The 17,597-nt window shown below is 37.2% G+C and overlaps 2 protein-coding genes across 2 annotated transcripts; both read left to right on the top strand.

Annotated features, from left to right (window-relative positions):
- The first annotated feature begins 4,838 nt into the window (after positions 1 to 4,838).
- On the top strand, positions 4,839 to 5,989 carry LOC119418266 (cartilage intermediate layer protein 1). The gene is made up of 6 exons (XM_037685527.1): positions 4,839 to 4,893; positions 4,971 to 5,006; positions 5,105 to 5,135; positions 5,231 to 5,257; positions 5,408 to 5,588; positions 5,731 to 5,989. The coding sequence occupies exons 2-6, from the start codon at positions 4,995 to 4,997 to the stop codon at positions 5,846 to 5,848; spliced, it is 369 nt and encodes a 122-aa protein (XP_037541455.1). The 5' UTR covers positions 4,839 to 4,893; positions 4,971 to 4,994; the 3' UTR covers positions 5,849 to 5,989.
- A 5,349-nt stretch (positions 5,990 to 11,338) lies between these two features.
- On the top strand, positions 11,339 to 12,263 carry LOC119417918 (cartilage intermediate layer protein 1-like). Its single transcript, XM_037685167.1, has 5 exons — positions 11,339 to 11,389; positions 11,491 to 11,534; positions 11,630 to 11,663; positions 11,773 to 11,796; positions 12,061 to 12,263. Exons 2-5 carry the CDS (start codon positions 11,523 to 11,525, stop codon positions 12,261 to 12,263), a joined length of 273 nt encoding a protein of 90 aa, XP_037541095.1. The 5' UTR covers positions 11,339 to 11,389; positions 11,491 to 11,522.
- Positions 12,264 to 17,597: the final 5,334 nt, after the last annotated feature.

Here is a 17,597-nt window from a genome sequence, read left to right as displayed (position 1 = left end):
ATATATAGGATAAGCTTCCTGCTGCTGATAAGTAGCAGGAAGCTTATCCTGCAGTGTGAGCGGCACAGAGGTGCAGGCGGAAGCTTTTTCTGCAGCAGGTGCTAACTAATTTAAAATAATTTATTTTTAATAAAAATTCCATGCTGATCGTGCGTCTCATCCATTAATCAGCCAATTGTGTGTCATGTCCTATCTTATATTGAAAAACCACGATAGAGCGAATCCGCAATAAACAAACCACAAAGTAGCGAGGGACTACTGTCCTCTGGTTTCCTCCCACAGACCAAAAACATGTATGTTAGGCTGATTGGTAACTCTAAATTGTCCCTAGGTGTGAATGAGAGTGAATGTTTGTTTGTCTTGTTTGTCTCTATGTGGCCCTGTGATGGACTTGTGACTAGTCCAGGGTGTACACCACCTCTCACACAGTGTGAGATGGGTATGGGCACCAGTGACCCCCCAAGACCCAAAAAGGAAGAAGCGGGTAACGATAATGGATGGATGTTATGAATCACTCTGCTGCTGGAAGAGTGACACAAGCTCTCAATCCTCAGTATAATTTGCTCACCAATTTAATTCAAATTGAAAAATACTTTATTAATCCCAAAGGGGAATTAAATTAATTATTAATTAATTAAATTTAATCACTAGGTATAACTAATTCCTCTAGAGCCATAAAGATGGTAAGCGCCTCCTAGCCTAATCCCAAAAGTGATTCACTAAATTGAATGTTGGTTACACATCATAACTTATCCTATAGTCACAGCTCTTTGGCTGAAGGCCTCACTGGTTCAACCAGGGATGTCTAACAAAATATATGTATTTTCTTTTTGCAGCTGGATTCAAGTCATTCACAGCTGTATGACCACCAACGTATGTGTGGAAGAACAGGACAGGAAAAAAAAAATATTCCGAATAGAGCATTAGAAGGGACTTAAGGGGTTTGCATCTGCTCATGAAATGTGTGGTCACAATCCAGCTTTTTTACTGTCAGCGTTGATGTGAGCTTGACAAACCTGCAAATATTTTTTTCCACTTAGTCCAATCTGCCAATGACCATAAAGAAAAAAAAACCATCACTCTGTGGCTATTTCATCAGATTATTGTTTTATTATTATTTTTTCCTTCTAATGAAATTCCCATTTTTTAAAGGGATCATGGTTATAGGAAAATAAACCAACAGCAAACAAAAATAACTAAGAGGTAAACCTTTTCTATACAACAAACAAAGGTATGTTTTTTAGTTTATGCTAAGTCTTTAGATAAGTCACTCTTAATTTAAACAAAATATTATATCCGTATCTTCAATAATATTAGAAATTTAACCAAAGTTTCAAAATTTCCAATCTGCACTTTATTTTGAGGATACAAAACCTTTTCTATTTAATTTCTCTTTAACAGTTTCCAATTGGTTTGACACTGTGAAAATATTTATTGTTTATGTCAGATATTATAGAATATACTTTTTTAATATAAAAAAGCGATCAGTAAATTGAGACTTGTCAGTATTAAAACAAAGTATGTTTCTTTCGGCTGTTCCTTTCTTCAGGGGCGACTGCAGCGAGAAAATTCCCATGAGAGATTTGACAATTGTTTTATGCCAGATGCCCTTCCTGACAAAATCTGGGCTTGAACGCAGAACCTCAAGATTATAAAACCAGGACACTGACCAGCAAGCTACCACAGCCCCATTGTCAGTATCAACAAGTAAACAACCAAATAGTTTGAGTAAGAGGTTCTATATGGATGTATGAGCAATGAGCCCTTTATGCTGCTCTTATATTGACATATGCCTGTGCCAGTGCTCATATGCAGGTGTGGTAGTGAGCATTTTCAGAATGACTAGACGAATGGGTAATTATTTTACTAAATATGGCAGCCACAACGAATCATCTTCCCCCATCTCATGCTGTCTTCTACATCCTCTGTCCTCGCTCCACCTCCATGTCCTCTCTAACTACATCCATCTATCTCACGGCCCTCAGCTTTTTCAGTCGTGGGCCATAAACTTTGGAGCAATCTGCACCCCAACATTAGACAGGCTACTTCACACACATGTTTTCTCTGGGTTTTAACACAATGTGATTTGATTTAGTATTTTATTGTTCTGCAATTTTATGTTCTTTTGATGTTTTTAGTTAATTTTTGGTATTTTGTGCATTCAATTACTGCCATTGATTTTTATTGTTAAGCACGTTAGGTAACAGCTGCTGTTTTTAAACGTGCTTTATTAATAAATTTGACTTTGTCTTCCTCTTTGTCCTTTTCAAAACAAAGATTATCCATCAATCCATTATCTTTTCCCACTTCTTCCTTTTTGGTCGTGGGAGTCACTGGTGCCCATGTCCAGCTATCACTGTGCCAGAGGTGGGGTACACCCTGGACAGGTCTCCAGTCCATCACAGGGACACATAAAGACAAACGGACAAACAACCGTTCACTCTCTCACTCACACCTAGGGACAATTTAGAGTTACCAATCAGCCTAACATGCATGTTTTTGGTCTGTGGGAGGAAACTGGAGTACCTGAGGAAAACCCATGTATGCACGAAGAGAACATGCAAAATCCACCCAGAAAAGCCCCCGGGCAGGATCTGAACCAGGGTAACCTGCTCGCTGAGAGTTTGGTCAAACATTAAGAGCAAATAACCAATTGAATAATATGTAGGGGAAACTCTTGAGAGGTCTGAGCACCTTTTAACAGGTGTTTCGCTAACGTTCAGAGTTACGTAATAAATTTTGATCGACCTCAATCGAAGGCATAATGTGAGTCCTTGTAACAATTATAATCCCCCTCATTTGAAGAAAAGACACAGAATCTGGTAATTTAAATACACAATTTTGTAACGTTTCTTTTCAGTTTGTGAATAATGACAATATGTACTTATAGCAAATATGAAATATGGATGAATAACCAATAGTATTATTTCAGAAAGTGAATGATGTAAATAACTTAAAGACTTTGAGAAGAGACATATTCAATTTTGGACCAAAATCTCTCTTTACATTCAAACTCTCAATGTTTGACCGAACATTACATTCAAACATTGAGAGTACATTTAGGTCTCTCATGTAAATGAGTCCTCGAGGCTCAATGGAACTAACCAACTGAGCCATCGTGCCACTCAACACAAAGACTATTTGATCTTAATTTAAGATTTTGTTTGCAGCTGTTAAGAGAGATCCCTTTTAGACTTATCAGTTATAATAAAGCAGATGTCATTTAAGATGTGATGCTGTGGATTCAAAATGAGAAAATATCTTATTACTATCAAAATGTATTGCAATAAAACATAAAAATTTGAGCTACAAAGGTGAGACTTGTATTACAACATGACTCATTGGGCTGTAATGTAAAATAGAGAGTTAACACTATGGTGAACACTTTAGGGGTTTTATTATTGAATCAGTAATTTTAATGAAAGTAAACATGTACAAAACTTACACAACCAAGCATAAGGTAAGCTGCAGTACCAGTGGTGATCAAGTTACACCAGGTGCCCCATATCCACACCTTACAGGTGCAGTGAGTTAACACACTCAAGCTGATCCAATACTAGCCACTGAATATATCCAAAGTTGAAGAATATCCAAATTTACAGTGAAGAACACTTTTTTGATTACAGTATATAATGTTATTTACCGAGGGTTACAAGGATCCTTAGACATGGAGGGCAGGTTCAACATTGTACATCCCAGCCAGTGACATCTGAATCAGGAAGAGAGCTTCAAATCATTTATCAGTTAACACAACAGAACTATTGGTGTTGGCTCTGCATGGCATATAGGAGAATGAAATAAGAAACATTGCATCCTACAGTACTTCTGCACTCAGTTGAATTGCAACCAATCTTCAATGCGAACATTGACATGTCATTGACATTGACATTGAACACTGTCAGTGAAATATTTATTGCAGTATAAGATAGAAGTTAAATGCACACAAATACAACTCCTTTGGGTTCCAGCACATGTTCATATGGAGAAATGAAATGGCAAAAACCCTGGCAAAACAAGGAATCAACAGAAAGTCCATAGAACTACAAGTTCCAGCAAATCTGAAATTAAACCATCAGGAAATACGTATAAGGGAACAGTATGTCAGGAACACTGGGATTTACAGGAAACTGGAATATGTTCATACAACATACAAAAACATGTTGGGTTAGGAAGGAAAACAATATGGAATAGCAAATAATAAAATGCCACCACAGGCAGCGTAGTGACACAGCTGATAGAACTGCTGCCTCTCAACGAGCAGGTTACCCTGGTTCAAATGATAGATAGATAGAAGATTCATTCAACCTTTATTTAGACAGGTAAATCCCACTGAACATCGAGGACTCATTTACAAGAGAGACCTAATGGATGGATTGATGAAAATAACATCACTCAACTCAGAATAGGACAATCAAGTCTCAGCCACACTATATAAAATATTCAAGATTCCAACAGGAAAATGCAACGTAACAAACAAAAACCATGGAACAAGTACTGCTACACTGCAACAAATACAGTATCCAAAGAGATCATCTATGTCAATTATTAAGAAAGGAAACACATCAGGACTTCACACTAACTGGGCTCTTAGAAGATAAATCAGCTAACAGTAAAATTATTTTGTTTTTAAAGGCAATTATAAATTTAGTCCAATTTAGAGGTTTTTTTTTGTTTGTTTCTTCCTTAAAAAAACTTGTCCAGATGACACGATTTAACCTTTTTTGTGGTTCCCTGCCTACTGTATTCTCCAGATCCACATTTCAGTCCAGTTGGTGGCAGTAATGCATTTGAAATGAGTTTGCCAACCGCCAATAAAAATCAAAAGAAGAAAAAGTTGAATAAAAATCAGAAGACGAATGCTTCCAGCTGTGGAGTCATCACTGGTTTTCTAAGGTAGGTAAAACTTTTCATCGAAACTATGCATTTGGTACTTTTACAAGACACTTAAGCTGTTTTTCCTTTGTTTGCAGTTAACTTAACAGTTTTCTGCAAAAATGATCAACCAGGTAAAATACTCTTTTAGTGTCTAAATAATGTGAACATATGTTAATGCAAGGCTGCACAACTTTAACCTATTGAAATGCATCTGACTTTATTGTTACAGATTAGTTTTGGCATTGCAGTGGTCCTTCTTGGTATGATTTTAAAAGTATCTTCAGTTTTTTTAGCAATTTTTTACACCCTAGAAAATCACTTGACTAGCTTTTTGTTTACTGTTCATGTCTACTAGGATATGTGGGAGCCTCCACATATGAAGGTAAGATGTTTAACTTACAAAAATTCTTTAAGAGAATTATCTAGTACTTGTTAAATGTATAACTGTATAATTAAAAAAAAAAAAAATAATTCTTTTTTTTCTCCCCCTTCTCCCCTCCAACGTGTTTTGCTTCCATCGTTTTTGTCTCAGGTGTTCCAGGTTGCTGGACTAACTGGTATAATCGAGACACCCCTAAAGGAGCTGGTGACTTTGAGACTTTGAGTGAACTAAGGAAAATGTACCCAGCAGAAATTTGTATCCACCCCCTCAGAATTGAGGCTGTCACTACTACAGGGATCCCAGCTGAGAAAACTGGGCAAAAACTGTCTGTGTGAGTATTTGTGAAGTGGTGGACAAAAACAATATCGTTTGAGCTGTCTTATTTGGTATTTAAGTGAAACTCATAAACTATAGTGTTTCAAGTGCCATTTTTTTTTTTTTTTTTTTTTTTTTTTTTTTAAATATCTTTTCAGATACTCTGTGAAAGAAGGCTTGATTTGCCTCAATCAGAACCAGAAATCTGGCACCTGCTTGGACTATAAAATTCGCTTTGAGTGTATATGTCATCTACATTGTCTTGATGCCTGCTAATGACCTGATAACTGGATGCGTGGATGTTGTTGACATAATCTGCCTTGTTTATATCGAACTTTTCTTGATCATTAATGTCATTACAATCTGAGAAGGTGTGGTGGTGATGGAATTGTTGGAAATGAAAGGTGTAATAAAATGAATGAATGAATAAAAACGGTTTCCTCTGTATCATGCATACTCTGTAAAACCTAATGGGTAAACTTCCAGATCATTTTGACTCGCTGCACAAGGGGCTAGCGCCATTATTTGAGTAGCTGAGAAGAAAGTTTAGAGCTGTTGTACACTCACGGTTCCAGACAGTACAACAAATATCAGTTTTTAGGTGGGATTTAAAGGACCGTATGGACTCTGCAGAAAGAATATCCGTGGGCAGGGAGTTTCAGAGGGGCTGCCACAGCTAAAGTATGATTTCCCTCAACACTTGGTGCCAAGCCATTTAAAACTAAAATGCAGTAATGACTTAAATAAAATGAACAGGTAGCAAGTGTAAATCTAAAATGGTAGTGACGTGCTTGTGCATTCTAGTTCCTGTTAAGACAAAGCAGCAGCATTCTGGACTAACTGGGGATGGTGAGACTAAGGTTCCAAACCCTGCAGGTGCTGGTCATAAACTTATCGGTTTGATTTTTTAGTAATTCCATTCAAAACGACTTGTATATTCATTACATAAGACCTAATTTCTAATGTTGACTAACCAACCAATGAAAACTCCAAATTTAGTAATTAAAATATTGCAAAAAAATGTTCAATATCAGAAAAGACCTGATGCCACAGTCTAATCTGCTAAATAAACTTAAAGCCTTTAAATGGTCTGTCCTGTAGGCTAAACAATCATGGGGAAGACTTGACTTGACAGTTGCCCAAAAGGTGACCAGTGACACTTTGCACAAGGATGGCAAGACACAAAAGGTCATTGGCTGGCTGTTCAGAGCTCCGTGTCCGAGCGCATTAATAAAAAGGCACAGTGATGGAAACAATGTAAAGTGTACAAGCAATAGGGATAACCACATGAGGATGGTGAAACAAAACTCTTTCCAAAATGTGGGGGAGATTCACAAAGCGTAGACTGCAGTTGCAGTCAATGCTTCAAGAACCACCATGCACCGAGGTGTGCAAGACATGGGTTTCAGCTGAGCATATTCGTTTCTCAAGTTTAAAAGGACTGTCTACTAACACTCAAGATTCTTGATCATGGAGGAAAAATAAGCAAGAGGGCCAAGAATTTCAACACATGGGGATCTGATTTCCAAAAATCAACAATATGGGGTAGAGGTAGGACAGCCGACCTGGGACCAGAAAGTCATTGCTCGACTCCCAGTCATTCCCACATGTATCTCTGAGCAAGACACCCAATCCTTAATTGCTCCTCAGACACTAGCTGCCCACTGCTCCACCTGGGTGTATTCCACGTGTGATGGGTTAAATGTAGAGAGCCAATTTCACCATTGTATGGGAACATACAATGATAACATATAGTACTTATACATTTAACCTCCTAAGACACAAACTCTTGCATACAGGTATGTGGATGCCAGGTTGTCCACATACGTATGTGGATGCCATGTCCTAGGAGGTTAAAACAACTTCAGCCTTGAGCATGCATCAGAAAACTTCAGTCTTGTTTTAATTCAAGGCTAGACAGTTCAGAGATATCCAGCCTGTCTTTTAGACAATTAAACAGAGGGTGTAGTGGGGCAGAAACATATGATTTAAAAGGGAAAAAAATATGTGGATGTCAGCAAAGCAATGAATATAGTTTTCTCAAAATTGATCCCAAAGGCAGCAAGTATAAACAGAATAAAATGAGATCCAAAATGGACCTTTGAGGTACAACACAATAGGCAGATGAAGAAGAGTATTGCCCCATGGAAATAGAAAAGGACCTGTCCGTTAAGTAAAACTTGAACCACAACAAAAAACAAGCCTTTAAGACCAACATGTACAAGTCTTGATAAAAAGATGCTGTGATGAACTGTATCAAAAGCTGTGGTTAATCTAAAAGAACTAAAACAACGGAGTCAACCTTTGAAGGAAGAACATTCAACCTCTTAAAAGTACTGTCTCAGTGCTATGACGGGATTTAAATCCAGACTGGAACTCTTCACACACTTCATGAGAATCTAAAAGCAATAAATGTAAAAGCAGATTTTGCAGCTTTCACAGCCCTCCAATACTTAGATAAGCAGTAATGACAAATTCCCAGAGACACCTGGAGTTTGTCCTTTTTCCACCTTTTCTCTGCGCAGCAGCACTCCTGTCTGAAAGCACAAGTGTTTGATTTAACCAAGGCTGGGATGGTTGAGCGGGTTTAGTTCTGAGTAGGGCAACAGAGATGCTAGAACATGTTGAAGTAAAAACATTAATCAGCCCATCAACATTAAGGTCAGCATAATCCCTGGCATCACTGAGGGCTGAGCTGATGAACGTAAAGGAAAAGTGACCAGCTGTCAATGGATTTATTGCACGCAATTGTTGCACTGGTCTCTGCCTATTTGTCTCCACATAATACGTGGCATATCTTGCTGGCAGTAAATCTGAGTTTTAGTTTAAAATACAAGACTTTTTTTTTTCCAAATTTTGACAAGCGAAGCAGCTAGAGTGGGGCCCTTTCTCAGAGTATTTCTGCCATCTTGAAATTTAAAGTAGCCCAGCTTAAGGAAGAACTGCTGGGCAACTCCATCAGACCAGATGAGCAGGAATGAGCAGTTCTAACCAGTATTCTGGCTTGCAACCAGAGAAAGCCAATGGGGGCAAGAAGATAAAAATAAACTTACCTCCTTGAGCTATGATGTGACTTAGAAAGAAACACCTCAGGCCACAGTGCCCTTCAGCCTTTACTGTCTTTATTCTAAACACCCTTGATTTCTACAAACACCCAAGGTGCTTCAGAAGCACAGCTTTACTGTCATGTTGTGCTCTCTGTTACTACAAATACCAAAGCATTTCTGTTCAATTCAACCTTTATATATAAAGGTTAGCCTCATTGAGCCTCAAGGACTCATTTACAAGAGAGACATGTAAGTGTTTGGGCTGAAGAACTATCACAGTGGATAACAAAATATTTGACTCTAAATATAAACTATCCCAGTAGAATGTTGGTACCGACAGCCCCTTGGTTTGCAAATTTTCATACACTTCACTTGATTCCTAATTGTTCAAACCTTACATTGTGGTTTAAATGTGTTTAATTTACAGTGTTGTATTAAATGTTATGTGTTTCTGCTGTTCAGAATGCTCATTTAAACTGAATGTAGTGAATCGTGAGCATTATCTGTTTGCACACCTTGTTACATTTCATCTGAAGAGATTTTTAGGAGGTGGAGTATCTGGTGTTACAAGCCCAACAAGTCACTGACCACATCCAACTTCAGTATTATCCCAACGGCAACTGATTTTGGGGGCAATAGTCCCCCTCACATTGAGTTGTCCTGCAAGGGGTTTATTTTGTGCAATACGCTGTAGAGTTGCATTCGGGCCTAAAAAAATCTGACCCGGCCCCAGCCCGTAGCCATTTCTTTCCGAGCCCAACCCGACCTGACCATTTAGCTGTAATTACAGACCCGAAACCAATAAAAAAAAAATACTTTTTTTAAAACTAAGCTTTTACTGCTTTTGTAAGCAAATCAGTTTGACGTGATATTTTAAAAACGTATTTCAAAGAAAGGAAGATATAAGATTTCTTGTTTATTAACAAGTCACCAAATGGATATTAACATACAAAACGAATAGCCTAAACAATTCAACACTAAAGATAGGCTATTATACAGATGAACAAAAATATTTTTAGAGCAAAATTATTTGGAAAAATATAGAACAAGACTATTTTAAATAAAGGCGCTGCTCGCTTCAGCTTTTGTAGCTTCAGATGCTGCTACTTCCTTCACCGCATATGACAGCACGGTGCACGCGGCCGTTGATCCATTCGGCTGGTCAGTGGACGTGCGCGGACAATGATCCAGTGATCCATCTGAAGCTTAACATGACTTTTTTTTTTAAACCTCTTTCAACCAGCCGGTCAGCGGATGCGTGCGGCCGATGAACCCATTGTCCATCTGAAACCTACGACATTTTTACCTCTTTCAACCAGCCGGTTGGACCTGAGCATGCACCTGACCTGACACACATCAGCAGGTTTCGTTGTGCTGGTTTGTAGAGTGAGTTCTCCCATTTTTAGCTTTTGTTTAATACTTTCCAGCTACATTATGTCGCTTGTTGTGGGTTAATTGCAAATTCTCAGATGTGTGATAAAAGTAGGGCGGGTGGGGCCACATGTGCAATTGTAATGCAATGTACCAGCGCTACTCTCTCTTTTCACAGTCTGATTAATTGCTGCACTCTTCTTTCTTTCCTCATCCTCTCAACATAGTGAACTTACTGCCTCTACAAGTAGATTAACGCATTTTTATATTGTGCATGCATTCTTATTTAGTTTTCTTTGGGCTGTATGATTCGTAAAACCGCATCAAAAGCCTGACACCAACCCAACCCGCCCATCAAGTGCATAATTTTGGCCCAACCCTGCCCGAACTTCAGGTCGGGCCAGGCCGGCCCAGGCTCGGATCAGAAATTGCAGCTCTAATACACTGGCCCCATACATCCAAACTTAAAAGCGGAACATGAACTACATTCAGTTTTTTTCTTCTAACGTTGATGAAACCTGAGGGATCTGCAGCTTTGAGAGCTACACCTTCCAATTGTGGGGTCAAGATGCATGACAGTTGATTTAGCCTCAAATTCAAGAATCAAAGTAGTAAAATGAACATAGTAAATTATATTTATGAAATCACTTGACATAGCCCTGTCACACCGAACAAGATAAACAAAATCATTAATTAATGTAACCAAAATGCTTGGACATTTCATTTTTAAAATGTTAATTTGTCAGACTCTAATCCAAGGTACAAGTGCTTTTGGTGTCACAACTAGAGTTTTCCATAAGAGTAGGTCAAATTTGTGTCTGAATTTAAAAGTCAGACTGAACTTTATCTGAGTGTAGATGTGTAGTTTAAGTTGTAACACTGCACTGTATAAAAGACAATAGAGCAAATAGGATGACCTGTCAGTGTTAGGATTTTTTACATTTTTGTTCATGTTCAGCATACTTCAGGAATGTAGTTTATATGTACATATACTCAGGCAAAAATACTTTTTTAAAGTGTTTGCAAACTATATAAAAAAAAAATCCCACATTACATTTAAATCAGTTCCCTTTTTTAAAATGTATTTGTTTTTACCATTTTTGGTATATCATCTCTAATATATGTTGACTTATTTACAAGTGTTAACAAAACCCTCAGTGTGCTAAACTGGGATCTATTGTGTTGTGTATCTGATCCTTTTGCATTTTATCTATTAAAATAAAACCAAACAAGTTTTAAAATTACCAGAGAAGAATGGAGTAAATGTAATGGGCTAAATTTCTAGTTTTTCTAGTTTGTGCCACACGGTGAGACATGATAGTATAAAAAGACAGAGGTAAAGACAACTGACTCACTCCTCTTGGAAGTCCTCTTGCTGAGTATAATTTGGTTTTCTCAGGTAAAAATATTTGATTTTTATTTACTTCCTTTGACATTAAATTAAAAAAAAAATGGATGAAGTATAATTAAAAAATGTTTTCTTAATGTATCTGTTTGCAGCTGTTTAGAACTCACATCTAATTTCTGCAAATATGATAAAGCAGGTAAGATGTAAATTATTCTGTTATGGATTCAAAGTTTTTAAAAAGTATTGATAAAACTATGCGTATTTAAAACTTTTTTTTTTTGTTTGTTATAGTTAAGTTTTACCTTTGCTGCAGTTTTACTGCTTGGTATGTTCATCTCAACTTCTTCAGTAATAATTTTCACTTTTGATAATTCTACAATGTATTTGTACAAAAAAAAATCACTAATAAGCATTATTCTCATGTTATTTATTAGGTTACCTGGACCTAAGTCTTCAAAGTAAGACATCATTCTTGATTTTTCAATGAACACAACACTAGTTTTTATGTTCTTCTATTGTCAAAAACTCTAACTGCATGGACTATCTCAATATTTTAAAGATAAAATAATAATAATAAAAATAGTAAAATAGTAGAAATGTTATTTATTTGGTTCTAAAAGAAGTTTCATGACATTTAAATAAGTAATATATAGATGAAAATACAAAATGTTTCTTCTGTTTTTATCTTCACAACCTCTATTTAAAATGCTTTGTCCCACCAGTGCCACCCACACTTGCGCCTGACGTTTGTTGGACCAGATGGTTCAATCGAGACTTTCCCTCTGGACAAGGTGACTGGGAGACTTTGGAGAAACTGAGGAAAGAATACCCAGGACAAATCTGTCTCAAACCTCTGGACATTCAGGCTGTTACATCTGAAAGATGGATCCCAGCTGAAAACACACACCAGATTTTCTACGCGTGAGTTGTTGAGTTAAACAAGAACTTGTTAGAAATAATTTTTGAGTTGCAACATAAAAGACAGCAACTAATTATTTCACCTGCATCGAATGTTATCAGCAATGACCGTTATTAGTTGTTATCATCCCCGTAGGTTGCCTTCAGACTGTACCTCCTAGTAGGTTTAAAGGTACATTGTTATTGCTGATAATAGGGTCAGGGGGTAAAGAGTCATGAGTCTGGGGGTTAGGTTTAGGGTCATGGTTAGGTTAAAGCTCAAGGGTCAGGGGTTAAGTTTAGGGTCAGTGCTCTGGGTCAGGTGTAATGTTAGGTTTAAGTAAAGGGTTAAATAAAGCTAACAAAAAAAAACTTCCGGTTTTACACACCTGCAAAGCTGCATATTATCAGCGATAACAATGTACCTTTAAACCTACTAGGAGGCAGGAGGGACAGTCCGAATGCAACCTATGGGGATAAGAACTAACAACAGCCTTTTAATGGGCTGATAACATCTGAAGCCGCTCATTATTTATATTGACTCAGTATCCTCTGTTATCTTTCAGCTATGATACCGAAACAGGCTTCATTTGCCGCAATAAGGACCAGAAACATGGACTCTGCTTTGACTACAAAGTTCGCTTTAGATGCCCGTGTCGTTTTTGAAGACCAAGTTTAAAGCTGCCAATATTGAAAGGTGGAGGGTGATGGTGTTGTGGCTTTCTTTTTCTTAATTGGTTTTCTTCTTCCTAATGAAATCTAATGAAGTTTCTTTGTTACTGGTGGCCTTTCAACCAAATGTCCTGCTGGTTAAAAAATGTTCTGACTTTTGCATGTTTTAAATGGGTTTCTGATATTATTGGGAAAAACAGCAAATAAAAAAAAAAATAAATAAATAAAAACCTTGTCTTTTTTCTATCTAATTTTTTCTTTTAATTTGGTCACAACTTCAGGTAAAGATAACATTCTAAGTTCAAACATTTCTTTTGTTACAACACTTAGGCTTTGAATTTGGGTTTGAATTCCAAGTTTTCAGACAATAACAAAAAAATGTAACACACTGTAGCTGGTATTATGTTAAAGTTTTGGTATTTAAATGTGAAAACCTTAAATTTTCACTTATTTCTCAACCTTAACTTCCTGGTCACACATTTATTAATATAATTTCATACTGGGGTTGATGAAAATATTTATGTTTCACTTAAAATGTATTTCTTGCTACAAATAATTGTACACCAGAATATAGGCTAAATAAATGATCAACTTTTTCTGAACGTAAGTAAGTACGTAAACTTTATTTAAATAGCACTTTTCATAGATACAATTACAAAGTGCTTTACAAAAATACAAAATACAAGCTTAAAATAAAACGAAAACAATAACAGCTGATTAATAAAAACAGTAAGAACAGCTGATAAAAACAACAAATAAAACATTTAGCTAAAAGCTTGTCTGAATAAAAGTGTCTTAAGCTGCTTTTTAAAGGAATCAATGAAGATGGCCTCAGGAAGAAACAGAGGCAGAGCATTCCACAGTCGGGGGGCTACGGCCTGAAAGGAAAAGTCACCCCGAGTTTTAAACTGGGTCTTAGGGACCTTTAGGAGGTTCAGCGCTGAAGACCGAACAGTGCGGGCTGGAGAATAAGGGATCAACATTTCAGTGATGTACTGGGGGGCCTGTCCATTTACAGCTATAAAAGTTAAAACCAAAATTTTAAAATTAATTCTAAATTCAACAGTCAGCCAATGAAGAGAAGATAAAACTGGTGAAATGTGTGACCTTCTATTAGTTCCTGTTAAAAGCCTCGCAGCAGCGTTCTGGACCAACTGGAGACGAGCGACGGCAAATTTGTCATAACAAGTAAAAAGGGAATTACAATAATCTAAACGAGAAGAGATAAAAATATGAATAATCATCTCCAGGTCAGATCTGGATAACATTGCCCTCAAATTAGAAATGTTTCTCAAATGATAAAAGCAGTTTTTTACCAGAAGCTTTGAATGTTTTTCCAATGACATTGACTGGTCAAACAGAACACCAAGGTTTCTGACTCGGCTGAGAAGAGGAGCCCAGAAAACCGAGGTGTTGCTTGATCCAAGGAACTTTATGTTCAGGAGCAATGATCAGGGTTTCAGTCTTGTTAGAATTTAACTGAAGGCAGTTGTTAGCTATCCATGCCTTAATTTGAGAAACACAGTTTACTAATTCAGCTAACTTGTGTAATTCTGAGTCATAGAAGAAACAGTAAAGGTGAATGTCATCAGCATAGAAATGGAAAGACACATTTCTGAAGCTACTGATAATCTTTCCAAGGAGGCTGATGTATAGAAGGAACAGAATAGGACCTAAGACTGAACCCTGAGGAACACCATACAGTAACGGAGTGGTCTTATTGTATGTTATTCACAAACATTGAAAAGGTTCTGTTGCTCAGATAAGAGGAAAACCACTTAAGAATAATTCCAGAAATTCTTAACTCATGTTGCAGTCGATGTCTCAGAATTTTGTGGTCGACTGTGTCAAAGCTGATGACAGATCCAATAAAATCAATGTACTGCTCTGACCAGAGTCTGCAGCCATCAGTATGTCATTAGAGACTTTTAATAAGGCAGTTTTGGTGGAGTGCATCTTGCAAAAACCTGAGCTATGATGAGTATCAGTGGTTTTAAAACTATGATCCAGAGAAAACTCCTTGGAGCTAGAACATTTACGTTGGTGTGCTAACTTGTTATCTGTGAATGTACAGCATGGCCTGCGTGTTATGCAACTTTGTGTCCAGCATTTATCTTAAAGGTGACTAAAGAAATATTAGGACTATAATGCTACCCTCTTGAAATGAGATCCAGATTTTAAAACTGTTTGAGCTCTGTAATACCAAAATTATGACTGTAAAATGAATTCTATCTAGCTGTAAATTCCTGAATTCTCTGTTAAATTGTGAATTAAAAATAAAATAAACACCAGAACTGTTTGTAACTTTGACTAAGACACCAGTATGAGATGAAGAAAAGCATCCTGAAACATGATACTGCTAACACCATGCTTTATAATGGATATGATGTTTGTGAAGCTAAAGTGTTGTTTCTTGTTTTAGCATCAAATATATTTATTGGAAATGTGACAAAACAAATTCAGCTTTGGTTTCATCAGTTTATAAGACATTTTACCCCAGGCTTTTTTTTAATAAAAAGTAGACAGTAGACAGACTTTTTGTTGTCTTGTCTTTTGGTCGTATTTGGGGGATGTCACCTTTGCTTTTTTACCGTTGACTCACACATTCTTCACTTTTTAATGGCTTTCTTCAATGTGATTCATTGAAAATCCAGTGCTGCAAAAACATTTCTGTAACCTTCTCGTTACATTTGCCTTTCAACCATTATAAGACAAAAATTAGGAAGCCCTAAAATTTTTCTCATCCATTGGACAGACTATGAACTGTGTACACGAGCCCATTAAAATGAAAAGTGTTGTAAGGTTAAGTTAGACTGCAATAAATCTTAAAAACATCTTCGATTTTTAAGGTGATCTCTAATCTGGGCAATTTAAATATGCATATTATTGGAAAAATCTAGAGGTTGCGCAAAGTGCGCATTTTCCTAAATGAATTTCTTGTTCTTGGATATACCATCAGTTAAAGAGTCTTAACGTTATAAAGTTCAGCTGTCCTATAAAATGTACCTGATGTTTACTCAGTTGCCTGTTAAAATTATGGTTTGCATCAGGTTTACAAAATTTAAAAGTTTACTGTTTGTTTGCTAGAAAGCTGAAGGTGAAGAGGAATTTCACCTTTCAAGAAACAATGACCCCCAAGCATATGTCCGATTCAACATACGAATGGCTTCATCTGAAAAAAACAAAAACAAAAAAAAACCAAAGTTTGGAATGGTCGGGGCACAGCCCAGACATAAATCTAATAGAAGGCCTGAACTGAAGAAGTCTATGCACAAGACATGCCCTTGCAATCAGACAAATTACAATCAGAGTCTTTGCTAGGAAAAGTGAGCAAACATTGCTGAGTCAAATTGTGTCATGTTGGTAGATTCCTATGAATTGCTATGATGAAATCAAAAGTTGATCCAACATAGTTTATATTTGTGTTTACTCATGTACCCATCAATTATTTTTATTTTTTCCCTTAATTTTGTTTGTGTTTTGCATATTTTTAACAAATACAGGAGTTGATATGAGCATAAACACAAAATAATGTTTTATTTATTTATTTTTTAATATAAAAATGTGGGAGTACAGCCTTCTGCAGCTTCCTGATCCAAAATGGATGCTAATCAGCAACACCTGCAGGCCATCTCACTAATGAGGATCCCTACATAAGGCTGGAGATGGGCCCTACTCCCCGCTGGAGCATTGTCAATGCCACATGGTATTTCTGCTTCTGGCCCAGTTGCCACATGGTATTTATGCTTCTGGCCCAGTTGCCACATGGTATTTATGCTTCTGGCCCAGTTATTCTCCTGTGTGAACATAACTAGCATTATCTTCTCTTCGTTCTACAGCTTACCTGTGTCCCACGAGTGCCTCAATGTCCTGGCCATCCCAATGTTTCCTCATGCTCCTTGCCCTCCAGCCACTGGCCTGTTTCACTGGTGTCCACATCTTTGGAACCTCCTTGGACTGTCCTCCCAAGACAAGAGAAGCCGCCAGGACTGTAAGATTAGAAAATACCTTTTTCAGATTATCCTCCAACAAGAAATGCCTAACTGACACATCTCCTTGCTCCTCGGGGTTCCAGAGGACCTCCCTTGAAAATGATTTATCCACTGTAAATAACACTGTTAATCCTTTTTAAGTGTGGAGTTTCTCGTTCTGGTCTCATACTATCTGGGTTCCATGTGATCATAACAAAAAAAGTTTCACTTTTTAATTAATCCATGTATTTAATTTGATCATTTGTGTCTTGGATTGCTGTTGAATTGAGCTGCTGTGTTCATTAGTCCTCATCTGCTCATACAGACTCATGTTCATGCTGCTGTTGTTTTTCTGTCTCGTTTGTCTCCATGTTTCCCCGTGATGGACTGGTGACCTGTCCATGGTGTCCCCTGCCTCTCGCACAGTGATGGCTGGACATGGGCACCAGTGACACCTGCAACCCAACAAGGACGTGGGTAAAGATAATGGATGAATGAATAAACCAAATCTCACAAGTCACCACTTGTTTATGTGTGAACAAAACCTTTGAGGTTCAAATCTGGAACTGCTATGTTGTGCATCTGGTCCTTTTGCCTTTTTATCTGTGAAAATGCAACAAAACAAGTTTAAAATTTCCAAAGAAGACGTCAGGAGTGAACTTTTTGTGTTGACAATTTTGAGATTGTGCCACAGGGTGAGACTTACTGCTATAAAAAGA

Source organism: Nematolebias whitei, chromosome 12, assembly GCF_014905685.2.
Source record: "Nematolebias whitei isolate Nwh7 chromosome 12, NemWhi1, whole genome shotgun sequence".
Lineage (NCBI taxonomy): Eukaryota > Metazoa > Chordata > Actinopteri > Cyprinodontiformes > Rivulidae > Nematolebias > Nematolebias whitei.
Note: the sequence above shows the minus strand (reverse complement) of the source record. Positions and strands in the feature narration are given on the sequence as shown.